The 20414-nt window shown below is 45.0% G+C and overlaps 1 protein-coding gene across 3 annotated transcripts in view; it reads right to left on the bottom strand.

The window, feature by feature from the left end:
* The window catches only part of PDE9A (phosphodiesterase 9A), a 107593-nt gene that overhangs the window by 50456 nt on the left and 36723 nt on the right, over positions 1–20414 (bottom strand). For all 3 annotated transcript variants that reach the window (XM_025292280.3, XM_025292278.3, XM_044947427.2), the window contains exon 4: positions 16906–16949. In XM_025292280.3, coding sequence (XP_025148065.3) covers positions 16906–16949 — 44 coding nt within the window. The remainder of the gene's footprint in view (positions 1–16905; positions 16950–20414) is intronic.

Here is a 20414-nt window from a genome sequence, read left to right as displayed (position 1 = left end):
CTTTTTGGCCAACTAGGTGCTGCTACTGCTAAGTCGCTTCAGTCATGTGCGACTCTGTGCAACCCCATAGACGGCAGCCCACTAGGCTCCTCTGTCCCTGGGATTCTCCAGGCAAGAATACTGGAGTGGGTTGCCATTTCCTTCTCCAACTAGGTGGCTCAGTGGTAAAGAATTTGCCTGCCAACATGGGAGGCAGGGGTTTGATCCCTGGGTTGGGAAGATCCTCAGGAGGAGAAAATGGAAATCAGCTCCAATATTCTTGCCTGAAAAATTCCATAGACAGAGGACTCTGGTGGGCTATAGTCCATGGGGTCACAAAGAGTCAGACAGGACTGAGTGACTGAGCATGCAATACATCCAAAAACTAAAGAAAAAGATGCTAGTGAGTGGTAAACAGATAGGGGATCTTAAGAGGAAAATCTACAAACAAGAATATGACATTGTTGAATTTAAAAATATATCTGACATTAAAAAATCATGGATGGGCTTATAGCAATTTGAAGAACAGTCAGGGAAATCCATCATCAGGAACTTTCCAATCTGAAGAGTGGAAAGAAAAGAACATAAAAAAAAGATAACAGAGCCAGTCACTTGAGGGATAAGAACAAATGTTCTAACTACATGTAACTAGTCTCAGAAAGAAAGGGGAGAGAAAGGAGCATAAAATACACTTAATGAAGTAATTGTGACAATGTTTACAAATTTAATGAAAACAAATTTATACACCATGGAAGCTCAACAAAGAACACCAAGGAGGATAAGCAAGAAGAAAATGAAGGCAAAGCAGGGTCAAAGTGCTGAAGCCCATGGATAAAGGAAAAACACCTTCAAAGTGTCCAGAGAAACAGGACACCCTTGCAGGGAACAATGACAGAAGATGAGATGGTTGGATGGCATCATTGATTCAATGGACATGAGTCTGAGCAAACTCAGGGAGACGGTGAAGGACAGGGGAGCTGGCTGTCCTTCACCCCATGGAAGCATGCTGCAGTCCACGGGATCGCAAAGAGTTGGACACAACTGAGCAACTGAACAACATCAATGTGCAACGATAAAAGCTGACTTCTCATCAGAAACAGTGGAAGCCAGAAAAAAAAAAAGGACATCTTTAGACTCCTTCTAAATACAAAACCAAAACAAAATCCTGAATGCAGCAACCTATACCCTGAAAAAGATTTCAAAATGAGGGCAAAACAGAGACAAATTCAGAGGCAAAAGCTGAGAGAATTAGTCACTAGCAGTTTGTACTTCAGGAAATGTTAAAAAAGAAAAATTTCAGGCTGAAGGGCTGTAACACCACTCAGGAGTTGGAATCTACAGGGGAAAAAAAAAAGCAGCAGACTTGGCAAAAAATTATCTTTAAGTTTCTTTTAATCATTTCTTCAAAAGACAGCTGGCTGTTTAAAAATCTTAATACTGTATTATGGAGTTTATAATGGATGTAAATTGTCTTAGTTGCTCCGTCTGCTGTAACAGACGACCAGAGACTCAGTGGGTTGTAAACAACAGACATTTGCTTCTCACAGTTTTGGGGCTGAAGTCCAAGATCACGGCACCAGCAGAGTCAGTGTCTGGGGAGGGCCCACTGCCAGGCACATAGATAGCCATTGCTCCACTGTCCTCACAGGGCAGAAGGGACGAGGGAGCTCTCTGAGGTCTCTTTCATTGTTTAGTCACTAAGTCATGTCTGACTTTTTGTGGCCCCATGGACTGCAGCCCACCAGGATCCTCTATCCATGGGATTTCCCAGGCAAGAATACTGGGTCTCCTTTATAACGGCACTAATCCTATTCATAAGGGCTCCACTCTCATGACCTACTCAGCATCCAAAGGCCCCACCTCCAAATGCTACACACTGGCAGTTAGGATCTCAACATGTGAATTTTGCGGGGACACAAGCATTCATTGTATAGCATAGATCTAAAGTGAACTGTGGCAATAGCTCAAAGGTTGTGGGAAGGAATTCTACTATTGCAAAGTCCTTACTTTTTATGTGAAGTGGTACAACGTTAATTTTAAATAGACGAAAAAGTTAAGGATGATTTAAAAAATGGGCGAAGATCTGAAAAGACAGTTCAAGAGAAAAAGATATCCATGTGGCAAGTAAACATATGAAAAGATGCTCAATGTCATCAGGGAAGTGCAAATTAAAACCATAATGAGATACCACTCACACCTATTAGAATTGAAAAAGTAGCAAAAAAAAACCCATCAAAAACACCAACACCACCAAAAGCTAGTGAGGATGCGGGGCAACAGGAACTCTCATTCATGGCTGGTGGAAATGCAAAATAGTACAGTCACTTTCGGAAAAGGCAATGGCACCCCACTCCAGTACTCTTGCCTGGAAAATCCCCATGGATGGAGGAGCCTGGTGGGCTGCAGTCCATGGGGTCGCGAAGAGTCGGACATGACTGAGCGACTTCACTTTCACTTTTCACTTTCATGCATTGGAGAAGGAAATGGCAACCCACTCCGGTGTTCTTGCCTGAAGAATCCCAGGGACGGGGGAGCCTGGTGGGCTGCCCTCTGTGGGGTCGCACAGAGTCGGACACGACTGAAGTGACTTAGCACAGTCACTTTGGAAGGTAGTTTGGTGGTTTCTTACAAAATTAAATGCATGACTGAGCAACTGCACTCCTGGGTATTTACCCCAAACAGTTGAAACCCACGAGAAGGCAGAAGAAGAAGAATCCTGGATCCAAGATCCATAAAAGACAAATGACTGGGTTTCCCTGGTGGTCCAGTGATTAAGAATCCAGCTGCCAATACAGGGAACACAGGTTCAATCCCTGGGATGATTCCACATGCCTTGATGCAACTAAGCCCATGCAGCACAACTACTGAAGCCGGAGCACCCTAGAGCCTGTGGCTCTGCAAGAAGAGAAGTCGCCACAAGAAGCAGCCCACACACCACGGCTAGAGGGTAGCCCTCTCTCATGGCAAATAGAAAAAGCCTGCACGTAGCAATGAAGATCCAGTGCACCCAAGAAGGTAATGAGTACATGCAAAAACAAATGGCAACATTCACCCAAATGTTTACAGCAGCTCTGTTCACAGTTGCCAAAACTTTGACACACACAAGACATCCTTCAATAGGTGAAGGAATAAACAAACTACAGTATATTCATGGAACATTAATCAACACTAAGAAGAAATGAGCTATGAAGCTATGACAAGGTAGAAAGGAAACTTCCTCAGTGAAGGAAATCAATCTGAAAAGGCTGCAGACTGTATGATACCAACTACAGATATTCTGGAAAAGGCACCACTATGAAGACATTAAAAAGATTAGTAGTTGCCAGGGGTCCAGGGGAAAGGATAGATGAACAGGTGAAGCACAGAGAATTTTTAGGGCAGAGAAACTACTCTGTATGACCCTGTAGCGGTGGATGCAGGTCATTACGCATCTGAAAACCCAGACTGTATACCACAAAGATTGAACGCTGATATTAACCATGGACTTTGGTCGACAATGACGCGTCAGTGTTGCTCACTGATTACAATGAATGTAAAGCTCTAAGGCAGGATGTTGATGGTGGGGGAGGCTGTGTGAGTGTATAGGGAGGGAATATAGGGGAACTTTCCGTGCTTTTCACTCAACTTTGCTTTTTTATTGGATCTCCAATAAAAGAAAGCTGGTTTAAAAAAAATGGTTAAGGATACATAGTGAAATATAACAACCAACTAAAAGTTATGCTAAAAAGTAGAGGTAAAGAGTCAATAGAAGAAATAGAATACAAAATTTATCCAATGAATCCAAGAGAAGGAAGAAGAGAAGGATCAGGAAACCAAACCCAAGATCAAAAGAAAGGTAACATGATAAACCTAACCTTGAGCCTATCAAGAAATACATTACACACAAATGAATATATGTATTCTTGCCTGGAGAATCCCAGGGACAGAGGAGCCTGGCGGGCTGCTATCTATGGGGTCACACAGGCTCGGACATGACTGAAGTGACTTAGCAGCAGCAGTAGCAATACCCAAATTACATCAAATCTTTTAGAAAATAGAGAAAAAAGCAAACCTCCCAATATATTTTATAAAAACTTGACAAAGACATCACAAGAAAAATAGCATAAGCCAGCATCCCATATAAGCATAGATACAAAACTCCTTAACATATTATTACAAATAAAATATAGCAATATATAAAAGGAGAATACATTTTATATCAGAGTAGACGGTCTGTATACCTTTTGTTAAATTTCTTCCCAAATATTTTCCTAGGAATACTTCCTGAGAATACAAGTGGAATTACCCCACAAATGCAAAGCTGTTTTAGCATTCGAAAATCAGTCACTATAATTCACTATCTTAACAGAATAAAGGAGAAAAAAAAATCATGTCATCTCAGTAGATGCAGAAAGAACATGTAACAAAATTTAACACCTGTTTATATTGAGAAAACAACCTTTAGAAAACCAAGAATAAAAAGAAACTTCCTCAACCCACCTCAGTAGGTACACAAAGAACATCTGGCAAAATTTGACAGAGAATTTTGTCAAAGACCATTTGACACAAAAACTCTTGGCAAACTAGAATAGGACATCCTCAATCTGATACAGGACATCTACGAAAGGTCTGTATCTCATGTCACATCCAATGGTAAAAAAGTGGATGCATATTCCTTAAGGTTGGAATGAGGTAAGAATGTCTGTTCTCTTGTATTGCAGTTTCAACCAATGCAATAAGACAAGTAAAAGAAATAAAACCCCAAAAGACTGGAATGTAGGAAGTAACACTGTCTTTATTATTAGAAGATATATGGGGAACACATGTATACCTGTGGCAGATTCATTTTGATATTTGGCAAAACTAATACAGTTATGTAAAGTTTAAAATAAAATAAAATAAAAAAAAAAAGAAGATATGATTGTTTCTATGGAAAAATCCTAAGATTCTATAAAATAAGTACCAGAAATAACACATGAACCATGTGTTATTTGATGTCACAAGATCCTATGTCAGTACACAAATATCTACCAAGGAGGAAGGGGTGTGTGTGTGGGATGAATTGGGAGATTGGGATCGACACATACACAGTATTGATCATTGCTGTTCAGTCTCTAAGTTGTGTCCGACTCTCTGCAACCCTATGAATTGCAGCACACCATGCTCCTTTGTCCTCCACTGTCTCCTGGAGTTTGTTCAAATTCATGTCCATTGAGTTGATGATGGTATCTAATCATCTCATCCTCTGCTGACCCCTCCTTTGGCCTTCAATCTTTCCCAGGATCAGGGTCTTTTCCAATGAGTTGGCTCGTCACATCAGGTGGCCAAATATTGGAGCCTCAGCATCAGTCCTTCCAATGAATATTCAAGGTTGATTTCCTTTAGGATTGACTGGCTTGATCTCCATGCAGTCCAAGGAACTCTCAAGAGTCTTCTCTAGCACCATAGTTCAAAAGCATCAATTCTTTGGCGCTCAGCCTTCTTTATGATCCAACTCTCACATCCATACATGACTACTGGAAAAACCATAGCTTTGACTAGATGGACCTTTGTTGGCAAAGTGATGTCTCTGCTTTTCAATATGCTATCTAGGTTTGTCATAGCTTTCCTTCCAAGGAACAAGCATCTTTTAATTCCATGGCTGCAGTCACCATCCACGGTGATTGTGGAGCCCAAGAAAATAAAGTCTGTCACTGTATCAATTTTTTCCCCATCTATTTGCCATGAAGTGATGGGACAGATGCCATGACCTTCTTTTCTTGAAAGCTGAGTTTAAAGTCAGCCTTTCACTCTCCCCTTTCACCTTCATCAAGAGGGTCTTTAGTTCCTCTCTCTTTCTGCCATTAGAATGGTATCATCTGCATATCTGAGGTTGTTGATACTTCTCTCAGCAACCTTGATTCCAGCTTGTGATTCATCCAGCTCAGCATTTCGCATGATGTACTCTGCATAGAAGTTAAATAAGCAGGGTGACAATACATGGCTTTGTGTATTCCTTTCCCAACTGTGAACCAGTCGGTTGTTCCATGTCTGATTCTAAGTGTTGCTCCTTGACCTGCATACAGGTTTCTCAGGAGACAGGTAAGGTGGTCTGGTATTACCATCTCTTTAAGAATTTTCCATAGTTTGTTGTGATCCACACAGTCAAAGACTTGAGTGTAGTCAAAAGTAGATGTTTTTCTGGAACTCCTTTGCTTTCTCCATGATCCAACAAATTTTGGCAACTTGATCTCTGATTCCTCTGCCTTTTCTAAATCCAGCTTGTACATCTGGAAGTTCTATACTGTTGAAGTTCACATACTGTTGAAGCCTAACTTGAAGGATTTAGAGCATTACCTTGCTAGAATGTGAAATGAGTGCAATTGTGCAGTAGCTTGAACATTCCTTGGCATTGCCCTTCTTTGGGATTGGAAAGAAAACTGACCTTTTCCAGTTCAGTGGCCACTGCTGTGTTTTCAAATTTCTTAGCATACTGAGAGTAGCACTTTAACAGCATCATGTTTTAGAACTTTAAATGGCTCAGCTGGAATTCCATCACCTCCACTAGCTTTGTTAGTAGTAATGTTTCCTAAAGCCACTTGACTTCACATTCCAGGATGTCCGGCTCTAGGTGAGTGACCGCATTATTGTGGTTATCCAGGTCAAAAGGTCATACCTTTTTCTGTATAGTTCTTCTGGGTATTCTTGCTACCTCTTCTCAATCTCTTCTGCTTCTGTTAGGTCCTTACCTGCTTCTGTTTCTGTCCTTTATTGTGCCCATCCTTGCATGAAATGTTCCTTCGACAGCTTCAATTTTCTTGAAGAGATCTCTAGTCTTTCCCATTCTATTGTTTTCCTCTATGTCTTTGCACTGTTCATTTAAGGAGGCCTTCTTATCTTTCCTTGCTATCCTCTGGAACTTAGCATTCAGTTGGGTACATCTTTCCCGTTTTCCCTTTGATACTATATACAAAATAGATAACTAATGAGAACCTACTGTGTAGCTCAGGGAACTCTACTCAGTGCTCTGTGGGGACCTAAATGGGAAAGAATCCAAAAAAGAGGGGATATTTGTGTACACAGAGCTGATTCACTTTGCTGTACACTAGAAACTAACACACATGACACTGTAAAGCAAGTATACTCCAATAAACATTTTAAAAATACACAAATATCTCCTGTAGTTTTTATAAAAGAGGAGCGAACAAATGGGAAATTAAATAAGATCCCACTTACAATAATGCCAGAAAACAGAGAATGCTGAGAAACAGATTTAACAAGAAGTATGCAGGACCTTCATTCCGAAAGCTCTATGTCTGGCTGAGTGGAGGGATGTACCATGCTCATGGTTGGAAGACTTAATATTGCTTAGATGTTATTGTTCCCAAATTAATCTACATATTGAATGCAATCCAAGTCTAAGTCAGAGAAGACTTTTTGAAAGAAACTGACAAGTTGATTCTTTATTCTAAAATTTGTAGGGAAAAGAAAAGGACCCAGAGAACCAAAATAACCCCCAAAGAAGTACAGATGTGGAAGATTACTGGATTCCAAGCTCCAGCAATTGAAGCAGTGTGGTCTTGGTGTCAGGACAAACAGATGCGTGAAACAAAACAGAGTCCAGAAAGGGACCCACATGTGAGTCAATTAATTTTCAACAAACATGCCAAAGTGGTTCAATGGAAAAGGAAAGTCTTTTTTAAAAAGGGGTGCTATGACAACTGGATACATGTATGGAAAAAAAAATACTATCAACCCCTTACTTCACACCAAACACAAGATTAATTTTAAATGGGTCACAAATTAAAATATAATAACTATAACCCTAAATTTCCAGAAAATGTATCTTCATGACTTGGGGTAGAGAAAGGATTCTTAAAGAAGACACAGAAAGTATTATACATCAAGAAAACTTGTGCGATTGACTTCATCAACTTAGAAACTTCTGCTCATCAAATGACCTCTTCAAGAAAATGAAAAAGGTAAGTCACAAATTGGGAAAAGATATTTGCTATATACATCTCACAAATGAACTGCATCCAGAATATATGGTTTTCCATAAACCAGTGGTAAACACTGGGGCTTCCCAGGTGGCTTAGTGGTAAAGAATGCCTGCAATGCAGGAGATCCAAGTTCGATCCCTGGGTTGGGAAAATCCCCTGGAGAAGGAAATGGCAACCCACTCCAGTATTCTTGCCTGGGAAATCCCACAGACAGAGGAGCCTTGTGGGTTACAGCCCACGGGGTCCCAAAAGAGTCAGACACGACTGTGCGATTAAACAACAAGTGATAAAAACTAATACAATAGTCTAAAAAATGCACAAAATGCTTGGAATAGACACTTCACAAAGTAAGATATTCAAGTACTCAACAAGCCCAGGAAAACATGCTCAGCAATTATTAAGTCATCTGAGAAATGTAAATTTAAACCATAAAGAAATAAGATTTTACGCCTACTTGAATGTCTAAAATTAAAAACACTCAGAATGCCTGGTGTTAGGTTGGATATGACAATCGGATCACGCATACACTTCTGGTGGGAACATGACATAGTACTGCCACCTGGGAAAACAGTTGGCCATATGGACTAGCATCACTTCTAGGTATTACCCAAGGTAACTGATGAATGTGTGTATAATAAGACATGTACAACACTCACTATAGCTAAACCCCAAACTGGAAATGTCCATCCACAGGAGAATTGCTGAGCAGCTATGGAGCGCTCATGAAATGGAATACTACTCAGCGATACAAGGAGATCAAACCAGTCAATCCTAAAGGAAATCGACCCTGAATATGCATTAGAAGGACTGATGCTGAAGCTCCAATACTTTGGCCACCTGATTCGAAGAACTGACTCACTGGAAAAGACCCTGATGCTGGGAAAGACTGAGGGCAGGGGGAGAAGGTTATGACAGAGGGCGAGAGGCTTAGATATCATCAATGGACATGAGTTTGAGCCAACTCTGGGAGACAGTGAAGGACAGGGAAGCCTGGCATGCTGCAGTCCATGGGGTTGCAAAGAGATGGACATCGACTTAGGGACTGAACAACAACAACAGAGATACAAAGTAAATAAATTACATGTGTGAATCTTAAAAACACGATCCTGAACGAGAGAATGCAGGCACAAAAGAGCACACTCTGTGTGATTCCAAGCTCATGAAATTTAAGAACAAGAAAGAGCAATCTGCCTGTGGTGAAAGAAGTCACACAGAGGTTTCTCATGGTGTGTGGGAACTGACTTGAAAAGAAGCACAAAGGAATTTTTCTGGGGCGATGGAAACATTCTTTGTCTTGGCTGGGGTGGTGGCTATGCGCGTGCGCACTTTCATCGAAGTTCATCACAGAGTAGCCTTCACATGTGTGCACCTCAGTGCACAGGTAGGGAGACACAGATGTAAGCGTGGGGTGTGTGGCTGTCACAGATGCCTGGAGGCAGAGAGAACGGTTTGCCTCCCGGAGATACTACACAGTGGCTCCCCAGTATTTGCAGGGGATTGGTTCCAAGACCCTGCCCCACAAGGATACCAAAGTCTGCTGATGATTTTGGTATCCTGAGTCGGTCCTCAGCATCTGTGGATGTGGGACCCGTGGACACCACCTGCCAACTGGACCAGATTCTTTTGCCATCACGAGCAGATTCTGTGTTCAGTATCCCTGTTTGCTGCCACACCCCTGACAGTCATGTGCTCAGTGTTCCTGAAGCTGGCTAGACCACCCCACAGATTGTGTGAACATGCAATTCCACAAAGCTACGGAAAACAGAAGTGGACTAAGCTCAGAAATCTCACAGGAGGCTGGTAGCATTTCATTTCATACGCTGAACCCTTTTTGTTTTCAAAAGAATGCAAGTAAAGATGACCATGAAATTGCACTAAAAATAGAAAATATTATTAAGAACCATTATTATTGCTTCTAAGCAACACACTTGTGCTCAAATGTCAAGTGTTAACTTGACTGGCAAGGGAAAAGTGAGCCAGCTCTCCGTGCGTAGTTGCAGGCCTTAGGAAGCACTTCTGCTCTATTAAAATTCAACAATTCCAGAGAGATGCAGTCAGCCATGCAAACATGCCCTTTAGGGCATTTTAAATGATAGCACCATTTAGCGAGTGCTCCCCGAGTGGCAGGCACCGTGCTGAGCAGTTTGCGTGAATTACTTCATTTATCCTCAGAAGAACTGTGCATCCTGACATCTGCTTTGCAGGGAAACGGCAGTGCAGTGTGGTTTGCTCGCTTTTCCTGAGGTCACTTCACCCAATTGACCACTGAACGAGGGCAGCTGGGCAGTCCTTGTTTCTTAGACTGGGATCCTCCAAAGCCGACCTGGAGACAAAGACTCGGGCACCAGCAGGGCACTTGGAGGTGATCCTAGGAAAGCTGGGGAGGTGGGGTGTGAGGAGCAAAGGCAAAGCTGGGAAATGTGAGTGGAGGAGTAGGTACAGGAGAGCAGCTGAGCTCATCGCTTTGCATCCCTTTGGGCAACTGCATATTTGGTGGGTATCTGTCCCCCCGAGGGGCGGTCCATCGCTTCCTCTCTGACCAGGAGGACCCTTCTTGGGGTGTCAGTCCTCAGAGATTATAGTGTTCCCCTTTGCAGAGAAAGTCTGCAGTTAGGGGGCTCAACTCGGAGAAGGGAGTCCTTAGTTCACACATGCTCTTATCTCAGACCCTTCCTCCAAGGTGGCTAGGCTCTTTTGCTTTTTTAATTGATACACTTTATCCAACACAACTTATCTCAAAAATACCTCATTTCAACATGTACCATTCCCTGGAAAATTTGCTCACAAATGTTCACAGTTGCATCATTCACAGTAGCCAAAAAGTGGAAGCATCCCAACATCCATGAGCTGGTGAGTAATAAATACCCCGTGGCTCTTCCACAAGACGGGACAAATGCTGACCTTCACTGCAACACAGAAAAACCCTGCCAACATCAGGCCAAGTGAAAGAAGGCAGGAGTAAAGGACCACATACTTCAAGATACGACACGTCCACAACAGGCCTGTCTGTGGAGACGGCAGGCAGACGAGCGGTTGCCAGGGTGAGGGGACAGGAGGAGCTGCTGGAGGCTATGGGGCTTCTGCTGGGGGCGATGGAAACATTCTGACATCAGTGGGCAGTGATGCTGGGACGAGAGTGAAAACGCTACAAACTACTGAATTTGTGCATTTGAAAATGGAGGATTTCATGCTATGTGAATTACATCTTGATAAGAAAACATGAAACATAAACATTATCCACGACACAATTTATAATCCTTTTCTCCATACTGGGCCTGCAAAATTCTGTGTGTAGTCTGCCTTTACAGCACATCCGCCTCTGGATGGTGGCTGGCTTTCTGATATGTGTGGTCCCCTCCCGGTGGCCCATGCATCCTGGGGGCACCACTGGGCCCCTCCCTGAAACCCTTTCAGCTTCTTGTTCAGTCCTGACTTCGGTAAGGGGCTCCAGCAGCCTTCAGTCAACAAGGGAAAAGGTCCCTCCTCTCCAGGGACCCATCCTCCCCATGGGAGCTCTGATCACGGGGTTAAGAATGCAGCGGCCCTACTCCGATGGTTATCTGCCCTCTTCGCTCCCCACCGTTAGGTGGGGGTTCACAGTGGGTGCAGTGCATGGGTTGGAGGCTAAAGTCATGTATTCCAGAATTAGGAAAAGCCCCCTGTTTAATCTGCTCACATCATATAAAAATGACAAATAATCTGATGGTTTTCAAAAGAAATAGTGCTATCATCATAAAAAAAGATGCATGGAAGTTTTGTAGCTGCCGTTAACTTTTATTTTACTCATAAAAGGGAAAAACAGTCTCTCTGTGTGACTGTCTCCCAGGATGCGGCAAAGAGAACATTTTTCTGAAACACAGTTTGGTAAACACAGACCTTCCCAGTGTACGGTGGTGGCGGGGGCGCAGGTCGTGTGGGTCCTCTGTTCTGGAGGACGTGGCTGTTCCACGGCCCTTCCTCGTGGGGCGGGGGCTGTTTCCTGCTCCTAAGACAGGCCCTGCAGCCCCTGTCTCTTTTATGAAAAGCCATGTTTTGCACAATACTCTTCTCTACACTGTTTCCTAATATCTAAATGGGCTTCCCTGGTGGCTCAGATGGTAAAGAATCTGCTTGCAGTGCAGGAGACCCGGGTTCAATCCCTGGGTCAGAAAGATCCCCTGGAGAAGAAAATGGCTGTGCACCCCAGGATTCTTGCCTGGAGAATTCCATGGATCGCAGGGCAGCAAGACTTGGGGGCATTTCTGCACTGCCTGCCCCACCAGGACTGTCAGGAGCATTTATGGAAATGTGTGACTCAGCAAAGATGGCGGGGTCTCTGGACAGGCCAGGCCCAGAGGTCCGGTAGCTGCCCGTGAGTCTGGGCCCAAGGCTCCCGCGTCCTCTCCCGGGGTTCTTTTTCCTGCCATTGTGTATGTGGGCTGACGACTAAAGGCAAATAGGGCTCCTGACAGGTCCTGACTCAGGGCTGTGTGGCCAGGACCAGTCACCGAGCCAGGGTGAAGGCTGGAGGCCGTGGGCAGCCAGTTTGGGTGGTACTGGATGGAAGGTGGAGGCTGTTTGCACAAGAGAGCCAGAGTCAAAACTCCCACAAGCAGGCTCCAAAGGGCAGAGAGTCACACAGAAATCTTTCTGCCTTCTTCCCCTAGAGACAATCCTGCAAATACCTGACTACACTGTCAGGCCCCTGTCTTCCCTTCCTGAAGCTCATTCCTATCTCATCCACCTGCTCTTGTTTTTTTCCTCCTCTTTTTTCTTAAAAGGCCCCTCTTCTGATGGTGTCAAGTCGCGAGTATCCTTCCCAGGGAATCCAGTCCCTAGGGTGGGGCCTCAGGGCTCAGTCCTCAGTCCTTTCCTCCCGAGGGAGCTCATTAGGTCCATGGCTGCAGAACACCACCCACGCTGAAGGTCCAGTGCCATGTCATCACATCCAGCTCAGATGTGACAGCTCCCCTAGACACGGCTACCAGACACTGAGGTCCAAGAGGTTAAACCATGTTCCCTCACCCAGACTGACCCTCAGCTCACGCTCTCACGGGGCTGCCGTTCCACCCTCTTCATGTTGTTGCCGTTCAGTTGCTAAGTCGTATCCAGTTCTCTGTGACCCCCATGGACTGCAGCACGCCAGGCTTCCCTGTCCTTCACCAGCTCCTGGAGTTTGTGCAGACTCATGTTCATTGGGTCAGTGATGCTATCTAACCATCTCATCCTCTGCCACCTTCTTCTCCTCTTGCCCTCAATCTTTCCCAGCATCAGGGTCTTTTCCAATAAGTCAACTCTTCGCATTTGGTGGCCAGAGTAGTCGAGCTTCTGCTTCAGCATCAATCTTTCCAATGAATATTCAGGGTTGATTTCCTTTAGGATTTGCCGGTTTGATCTCCTTGCTGTCCAAGGGACTCTCAGGAGTCTTCTCCAGCACCACAATGCCACCCTCCCTGTGGCTCAGGCCAGAACTCAAAGCTTCTCTGACAATTTGTTCTTTTACATCCCACTTCCACCCGGCCAGGAGATAAGCATGACTCTTTCCTCAGAACATGTCAGAGTCTGGTCACTCCTCACCTCCTCTGCTGCCCTCCCCACACAGGAATCAGGGCAGCAACTCCTCATGGGCCTCCAAGGCCCCCATGACCTTTATCCAGTGTCCCCAACCTCATCTCCAAATATCTGAGCTCCAAGGAGCTGGAATGCAGAATGTGTGGTGGTCAGAGGAGGTCAGAGGAGATGCCACAGGGATGGCGCCTCAGCCACCAGACGGAACTCTCTCTGGAGCAGGGGTTCTCCAGAACTGACCTAGCAAAGCTAAAAAACAAGTCTCAAAGGTGTCAAACCCACTGGTAAGTAACTCAACTGTCTGCCATGACAAAGCCCATGCTCTCTAATGGGAGAGAACAAAATCCAGATGACCCACAACAAAACAAAAAATGCAAACATGGATATACAAAGACATGAAAGAACATATAATTGACTATTGAAAGCAAAAAATGATAACCATGTATTATGGGGTTTAGAACATGTGTAGGAGTAAAAAGTATGACATAAAGCACAAAGAATGAGGCAGGAGAAACGGAAGTTCACTGTTTTGAGAACCTTGTATTCCTGTGGAGTGGAGTAATATAATAAAGGCAGACTGTGATGAGCTGATGCTACATATTGAACACAAGAACAGCCACAAAGAGATAAAACAAAGAAGTACAGCTCATAAGTCAAGAGTGGAGGAAAAAAATGGAATTAAGAAACGTTCAGCATCAAAAAGTATAGAAAGAGAGGAAAATATCAAAAAAGACAAATGAGACCAATAGAAAATGAATAACAAGAAAGTAGATTTAAACCCAACTATATGGATAATTACATTTAATGTAAATGTAATGTGATGTAAATGTAAAGCTTAAAAACTTTCAGTAGATTTAAACCCAACTATATGGATAACTGGGCTTCCTGGGTAGCTCGATCGGTAAACAATCTGGCTGCAATGTGGGAGACCTGGGTTTGATCCCTGGAGGAGGGCATGTCAACCCACTCCTGTATTCTTGCTTGGAGAATTCCATGGACAGAGGAGGCTGGAGGGCTACAGTCCATGTGATCACAAAGAGTTGGACAGGACTAAGCCACTAAGACACACACACATACACACACACACACACACGTATGGATAATTACATTTAATGTAAATGGCTCAAAAACTTAACCAAAAAGCTGAAATTGCCAGAACTAATAAGAAATCCACTTCAAACATAAACATGTTAAAAGTAAAAAAGAGGGAACGGGATATAACTAGGAGTACTGAGTACAGCAAAGTTAGAGTGGTGATAGTAACGTGGGGTAAAGAAGATGTCACCAAAAAGCACCAGAAATAAAGCACACATTTTTATAAGAATAAAGGGGTTGATTCATCAAGAAGACACAACAATCCCAAGGACGTACCCAATAACAGAAACAGAAAAAGCATGACGTAAAGCCCAAGAGAACTAAGAAATGAAACCATATATCCACAATAGGGTTGGATATTGCAATTCTTATCCTTCAGTAATGGACAGGACAAGTAGACAAAAAATAAGTAAAGATACAGAAAATTTGAACTACACACTATCAACCAACTTGAACTAACTGACATCTGTAGAATCTTTCGCCCAGTAACAACGGTACACATTGTTTTTTAAGTGCACGTGGGACAAGTCACCAAGGTGGTGGTGTTAGCTGCTCAGTCATGTCTGACTCTTTGTGACGCCATGGACTGTAGCCCGTCAGGCTTCTCTGTCCTTGGGATTCTCCAGGCAAGAATACTGGAGTGGATTGCCATTCCCTTCTCCAGAGGATGTTCCCAACCCAGGGATCAAACCCAGGTCTCCTGCTTTGCAGGCAGATTCTTTACCATCTGAGCTACAGGGAAGTCCCAAGATACACCATGTATCTCAGTAAATCAAAAAAGACTGAAGTTATATGGTCACAAAGGATTGAACAGAAATCAATACCAGGGACTTTCCTGGTGGTCCAGTGGTTAAGAATCTGTCTGCCAATGCAGGGGCAATGAGTTCCATCACTGGTCCAGGAGGATTCAACATGCCACAGGACAACTAAGTCTGCAAGCTGGAACTACTGAAGACCGTGCACCTAGAGCCTCTGCTCTGCAGCAAGAGACACCACTGCAGTAAGTCCATGCTGCGACTAGAGAATAGCCCTCACACAGCAATGAAGACCCAGCACAGCCAAAGATAAATTTAAAAAAAGATAGAAATCAGTGCCAGAAAGATGACTGGAAAATACCCAACTATTTGAAAATTAAGTAATATACTTCTAAATAACAAATGGATCAGAAAAAGAACTACAAGGTAAATTAGAAAATATTTTAAGCTGAATAAAAATGAAAACGCAACACACCAAAATTTGTGAGATATAGCTAAAGTATGCTCTGAGGGAAATCTCTAGCTTTATGTTATTATATAAAAAAAGAAAGATCTATATTAATGAGCCAAGCTTCCTCCTTCAGTAGCTAGAAGGAGGAGAGCCCATTAGATCTGGATCATTAGAAGGAAAGGAACTGCATGGAAGTATTTTTTTATAAAATGAAACATGTACTAAACCACATGACCCAGCAATCCATTCAATCCCACCGACTCCAAGGGAAATAAAAATGTTATGTCCCTGTAAATGCTTGTTCTTGGATACTCATAGTTGCCTTATTCATAAAAGCTCCCAACCTGAAATAACCCAGCTGTCCTTCAACAGGTGAATGGATAAACAAACTGCAGACCAGCCACACCTGGAATGGTACTCGTCAATAAAAAGGAAAGAATGACATAGACAACTCACGGACGAGGCTCAGAAACAACGTTGGGTCAAAAAAGGGTACGTTTTATGTAATTTCTTCTCTGCGAAAGTCTCAAAAAGACACATCTAACCTGCGGTTTCAGAGAGAGGATGTGGTTGACACAGACCTGTGACAGAGGGGCGGGGGTTAAGCAGGAAGAGGCACAACACGTTTTTAGGTGATGGAAACGTTCCAGGTCTTGGTTCTGGTGACAGTTGACAAGGATGGATAAAACTTTCAAAGCCTTATCAAAATACACACTTAAACAGGAGCATATTATGATGCATGTCATACATAAATAGGAGTGACCCAAGATCCAGAAGGCAATGGGACTTTAACAAACCAACACCTGAGTCTATGAGGCATCCTGAGGGCTGGGCTTCTCGCGTTACAGTCTGAATGGACACAGCACAGGTAGTGGCCCAGGGAGACAGGAGTGGGGTGTCACCCAGCGTCTGCTAGGTTGTCAGGACAGGGCATTCCCGGGGGCTGGGCACCTGGGGGGTTGTGGAGGACACAGCATGGCTGCCTTAACAGCAGTATGTGACTTTACATTCTGTAATGGCACCGGGCTTCAACGCTTAACTCATACATATTCAATCCAGGGGCAGCCTACAGCTTCCTGTATTTTTTTAATTTAAAAAAATGATAGCAAGGCCTTACCAGAGAGTTGCTTGATGGCCACGGGTCTCACTTTGTAGGGAGTTCTGCAAGAGAGAAGGCAGTTCCACTGTAAGACACCATCAAAGACGTCCACACACATCTGGCCCAAAAGATAAGCACTTGGGCTGAATTAGAATTTATCAGTGAATTAGGTCTTTTAAAAAAATGAGCTTCTTTGGTGGTTCTGAGCTTCTTCATTCAGAGAAATTCTCAACACTTTAAATATATTATTTAAATAATGGACCCCCTCTGCCATGTGCATATTTGGTTAATAAAACAAGCATGTTGAATGCAGCTTGGATGGCCGAGTTGCCTTGGTCTGCCTTGACACCTGGCTGATGCAGGAGGCTCTCCCACTTTGGCTTGGTTTGGGCTCTTGCCGACGGCATCCCCCACATACACAAGACAGGATGGTGTCAATAACTCAGGCGAAAATGCACTGGCACCTTGGTGATGTCATCACCTTGGTGATGCACCTTGATGATGTCATCACCAGTAATCAAGAGACCCACAGGGGTGGGGAGAGGATACTGGTGATGTCACCACAGATTGAAGGTCACGGTCCCTGACATACAAGGACCCCCAGCAAAGCTGGGGATGGGGGAGATGATTAAGTCAATGGGAAATAGGCAAAGAATAGGAACAGGAAATGGTTGACAGCAGTTAACAAAAATAAAGAGAGGCACCATAACAAAGAGGCTATTTTTTTACCCAACGGCTTAGCAAAATTCTAGAACCTGATGACAAGAGTGCCACAGGGCACAGGGGATCAGACTCCGACAGGTGTTGCTGGTGGGAGTATGGACTGCCAGCACCCTGGGGAGAGCAACCACGGAGTCAAGTTTAAAATCCACGGTCTCATCAGGTGAACCTAGGAACGAAAGCAGTAACTCCTTTGATTCTCTCTTATGGCAGCGGCCCCCCCAGCTTCTGGCACCAGGGCCTGGTTTCACGGAAGACAGTTTTCCACGGATGGGGGAGGTGAGGGGGTGACTCTGGGATGATTCAAGTGCGTTACATTTATCATGCACTTTACTTCTAGTATTATTACACCTGCTCCACCTCGGATAATCAGGTATTAGATCCTGGAGTTTGGGCACCCCTATCTCACCGGGATATCTTCATATGCCACTTGTTCATTCATTCAGCACATTTTTTCACTGAATGCTCAGTGTGGTTGGGTTCTAGTGACATAACAGCGAACCAAACAAAAAGGCTTTGCCCTCATGGACCCAATGTTCCACGGTCAAGTACACCTTGAAAGGACATGGCTGCTGCCTTTCGAATGGCTAAGAAATACTCAGGCCCCTCTCCACTGGGGGTGGATGATGCCTCAGCTGAACTGTGGAAAGTCGCGAGGTTGTTAAAAAGATGGAGACAGTGTCCAAGTACCGAGGTGGAGGGATGCCCACGACACTTCATTAGGAAGATGGAGCAAGAGACAGGGTCACAGACAGACAGATAAGCCCTGGAGGAAGAAAGCATAGGTGCTGGAAGGATGCACACCAAACATCGAGCCTGGGTTTGAGCTGAGCCACTTTAGGCATGTCTGACTCTGTGCGGCCCCACGGACCGAAGCCCACCAGGCTCCTCTGTCCACGGGATTCTCCAGGCAGGAATTCTGAAGTGGGTTGCCGTGCCCTCCTCCAGGGGATCTTTCTGACCCAGGAGTCTCTGGGACGTCTAACTGCATTGGCAGGTGGGTCCTTTGCCTCTAGCATTAATTGGGCTCATACCTGTGGTTTAATGGTTTCCAGGCCACAGAAAAAAATCGTCTGCAATGTAAAATGCCGATAAAGTATAAAAATAACAGCTGCGTGGCACTATGGCTGATGGACAGACAACTCCATGAGCGTCTCAAATCTTGGCCTCCCCATGAGGGGTTCCTCCTGGGAAAGAGTATGGAGGGGCAAGGCCCCCAGACCTCCTCATGGAAGCACCTTGCCTAGAGAAAGGGCCTCTTCCAAAGACCCCTGGAAGCTGGTTATTTGGGATGTGGGTACCTTCACTACAGAGGCTTCACAGTAATGGTATTCGGGTCCTGGCAAATCACAGAGCACCCTCCTCAGAACCCATGCAGTGTGAAGCGTGGTCCCACCTGCTTGTGGCGGGGAGGGCTTGGCCAAGGTAGTACCAGCAGTCTTGGTCCTCACACCGACAAACTGAGCAGGGTGACTCCATCTTCCCTGGTTCCCCCCACCCTAGCAGGCGTCAGCCTCGTCAGCTTGCAGACTCTGGGAGACAGAGCTGCAGGAGGGGGAGCTCGCTGAAACCCCCCAAATGTGCGTGGAGCTGACTGTGAAGCAGCTGTGGCGTGCTCCGGGCCATGTGTTGGCCCTACCCAGGAGAGGAGTGAGGGGCTGGGGTCTGGGTAACCAAGTGAGAGGGTGGAGAGCCACGGCGAGGTGACTGTCACCAGCCCCCCTCCTCCTCTCTCCGCACCCCGCCCCCATAAGCAGCACTGACACCGGGGCAGTGGGGAGAGAGGGAGCCTGGTGCTTTCCCTCCCTCCCCCTCATCCCTGTTTCTCTTTATTCCCCCTCCTCTGCGGCCACAAGACTGTCTCTCCTCCCTTCCTCCCCACAGGCCTGATGCGGGTGCGGGAGGTGGTAGTGAACCAGCCGAGCAGGTGAGGGAGGTGGGTGGGGGGAGAGGCAGAGCCGTGCATCCCAGCACACGCGGACCACAGCTGGGCCCTGCAAAATGGCACTTGGCTCCTCCATCCTTAATCCTCTTGATTCTCAATGGCAGGAATGTTCTCAGAACCAGTCACAGCGCTTCCACGAATGAATAAACTCCTGCCTCAGCCCAAAAATGAGTTGCAGCTTCATTATTTCTTCCTCAACAACAGGACCAACATAAACCACTTTCCACTTGCCTTGAACTTGTATTTGTCTTTTTCTGAAATGTAACTATGTCTTTTCAAACATGTTTAGTGGGAGCCAGGATGGAATCCAGGAGGCATTTTCCCAGCTGGCGTACGTGGTCACATACACCACCCATGCAAGTGCTCAGCCATTTCCTGCAGTGGACACCTCACGTATCACAGCTTGGCTAAAACTGGAACTAAAGGAGTGATTTTGTCACACGTGTGCTGTGCCCTCCTGGCTCTTCCCTCTCTCCACATGCCCTGCCCTGTGCCCCATCTTTCCCTGAACTATTTAAGCGCCTGTTTCTCTCCTTTGATGAGGGTCTTGAAGCATTAGTGGCAGAAACAGAAGGTGTTCTCAGGAGGCAACATGCCTGTCAGTGGGACACCATGGGATCCAGAACGTCCCCGGTCCAGCAAGGACCAGATGCTCGGTCCCTCTGAGCAGGGTCTGAGCAAAGTTGGGACGTGTCTACTTGCGTTTGCTGGTTTTCAGGAATCGAGTGGTTAGCAATCAGCTTTCTTACCATTTCTGAAAGAAAGAGGAAGCCACTCAGCCCACTATTTGATAAGAGCCCCTCTGACTTTGGTGAATACATGCCAGGTTATTTAAATTGCTGGTCTGAAACATTTGCTGATC

This window comes from Bubalus bubalis, chromosome 1 (genome assembly GCF_019923935.1).
Source record: "Bubalus bubalis isolate 160015118507 breed Murrah chromosome 1, NDDB_SH_1, whole genome shotgun sequence".
Lineage (NCBI taxonomy): Eukaryota > Metazoa > Chordata > Mammalia > Artiodactyla > Bovidae > Bubalus > Bubalus bubalis.
The sequence above is the reverse complement of the archived record's forward strand: the minus strand, read 5'-3'. Positions and strand labels throughout refer to the sequence as shown.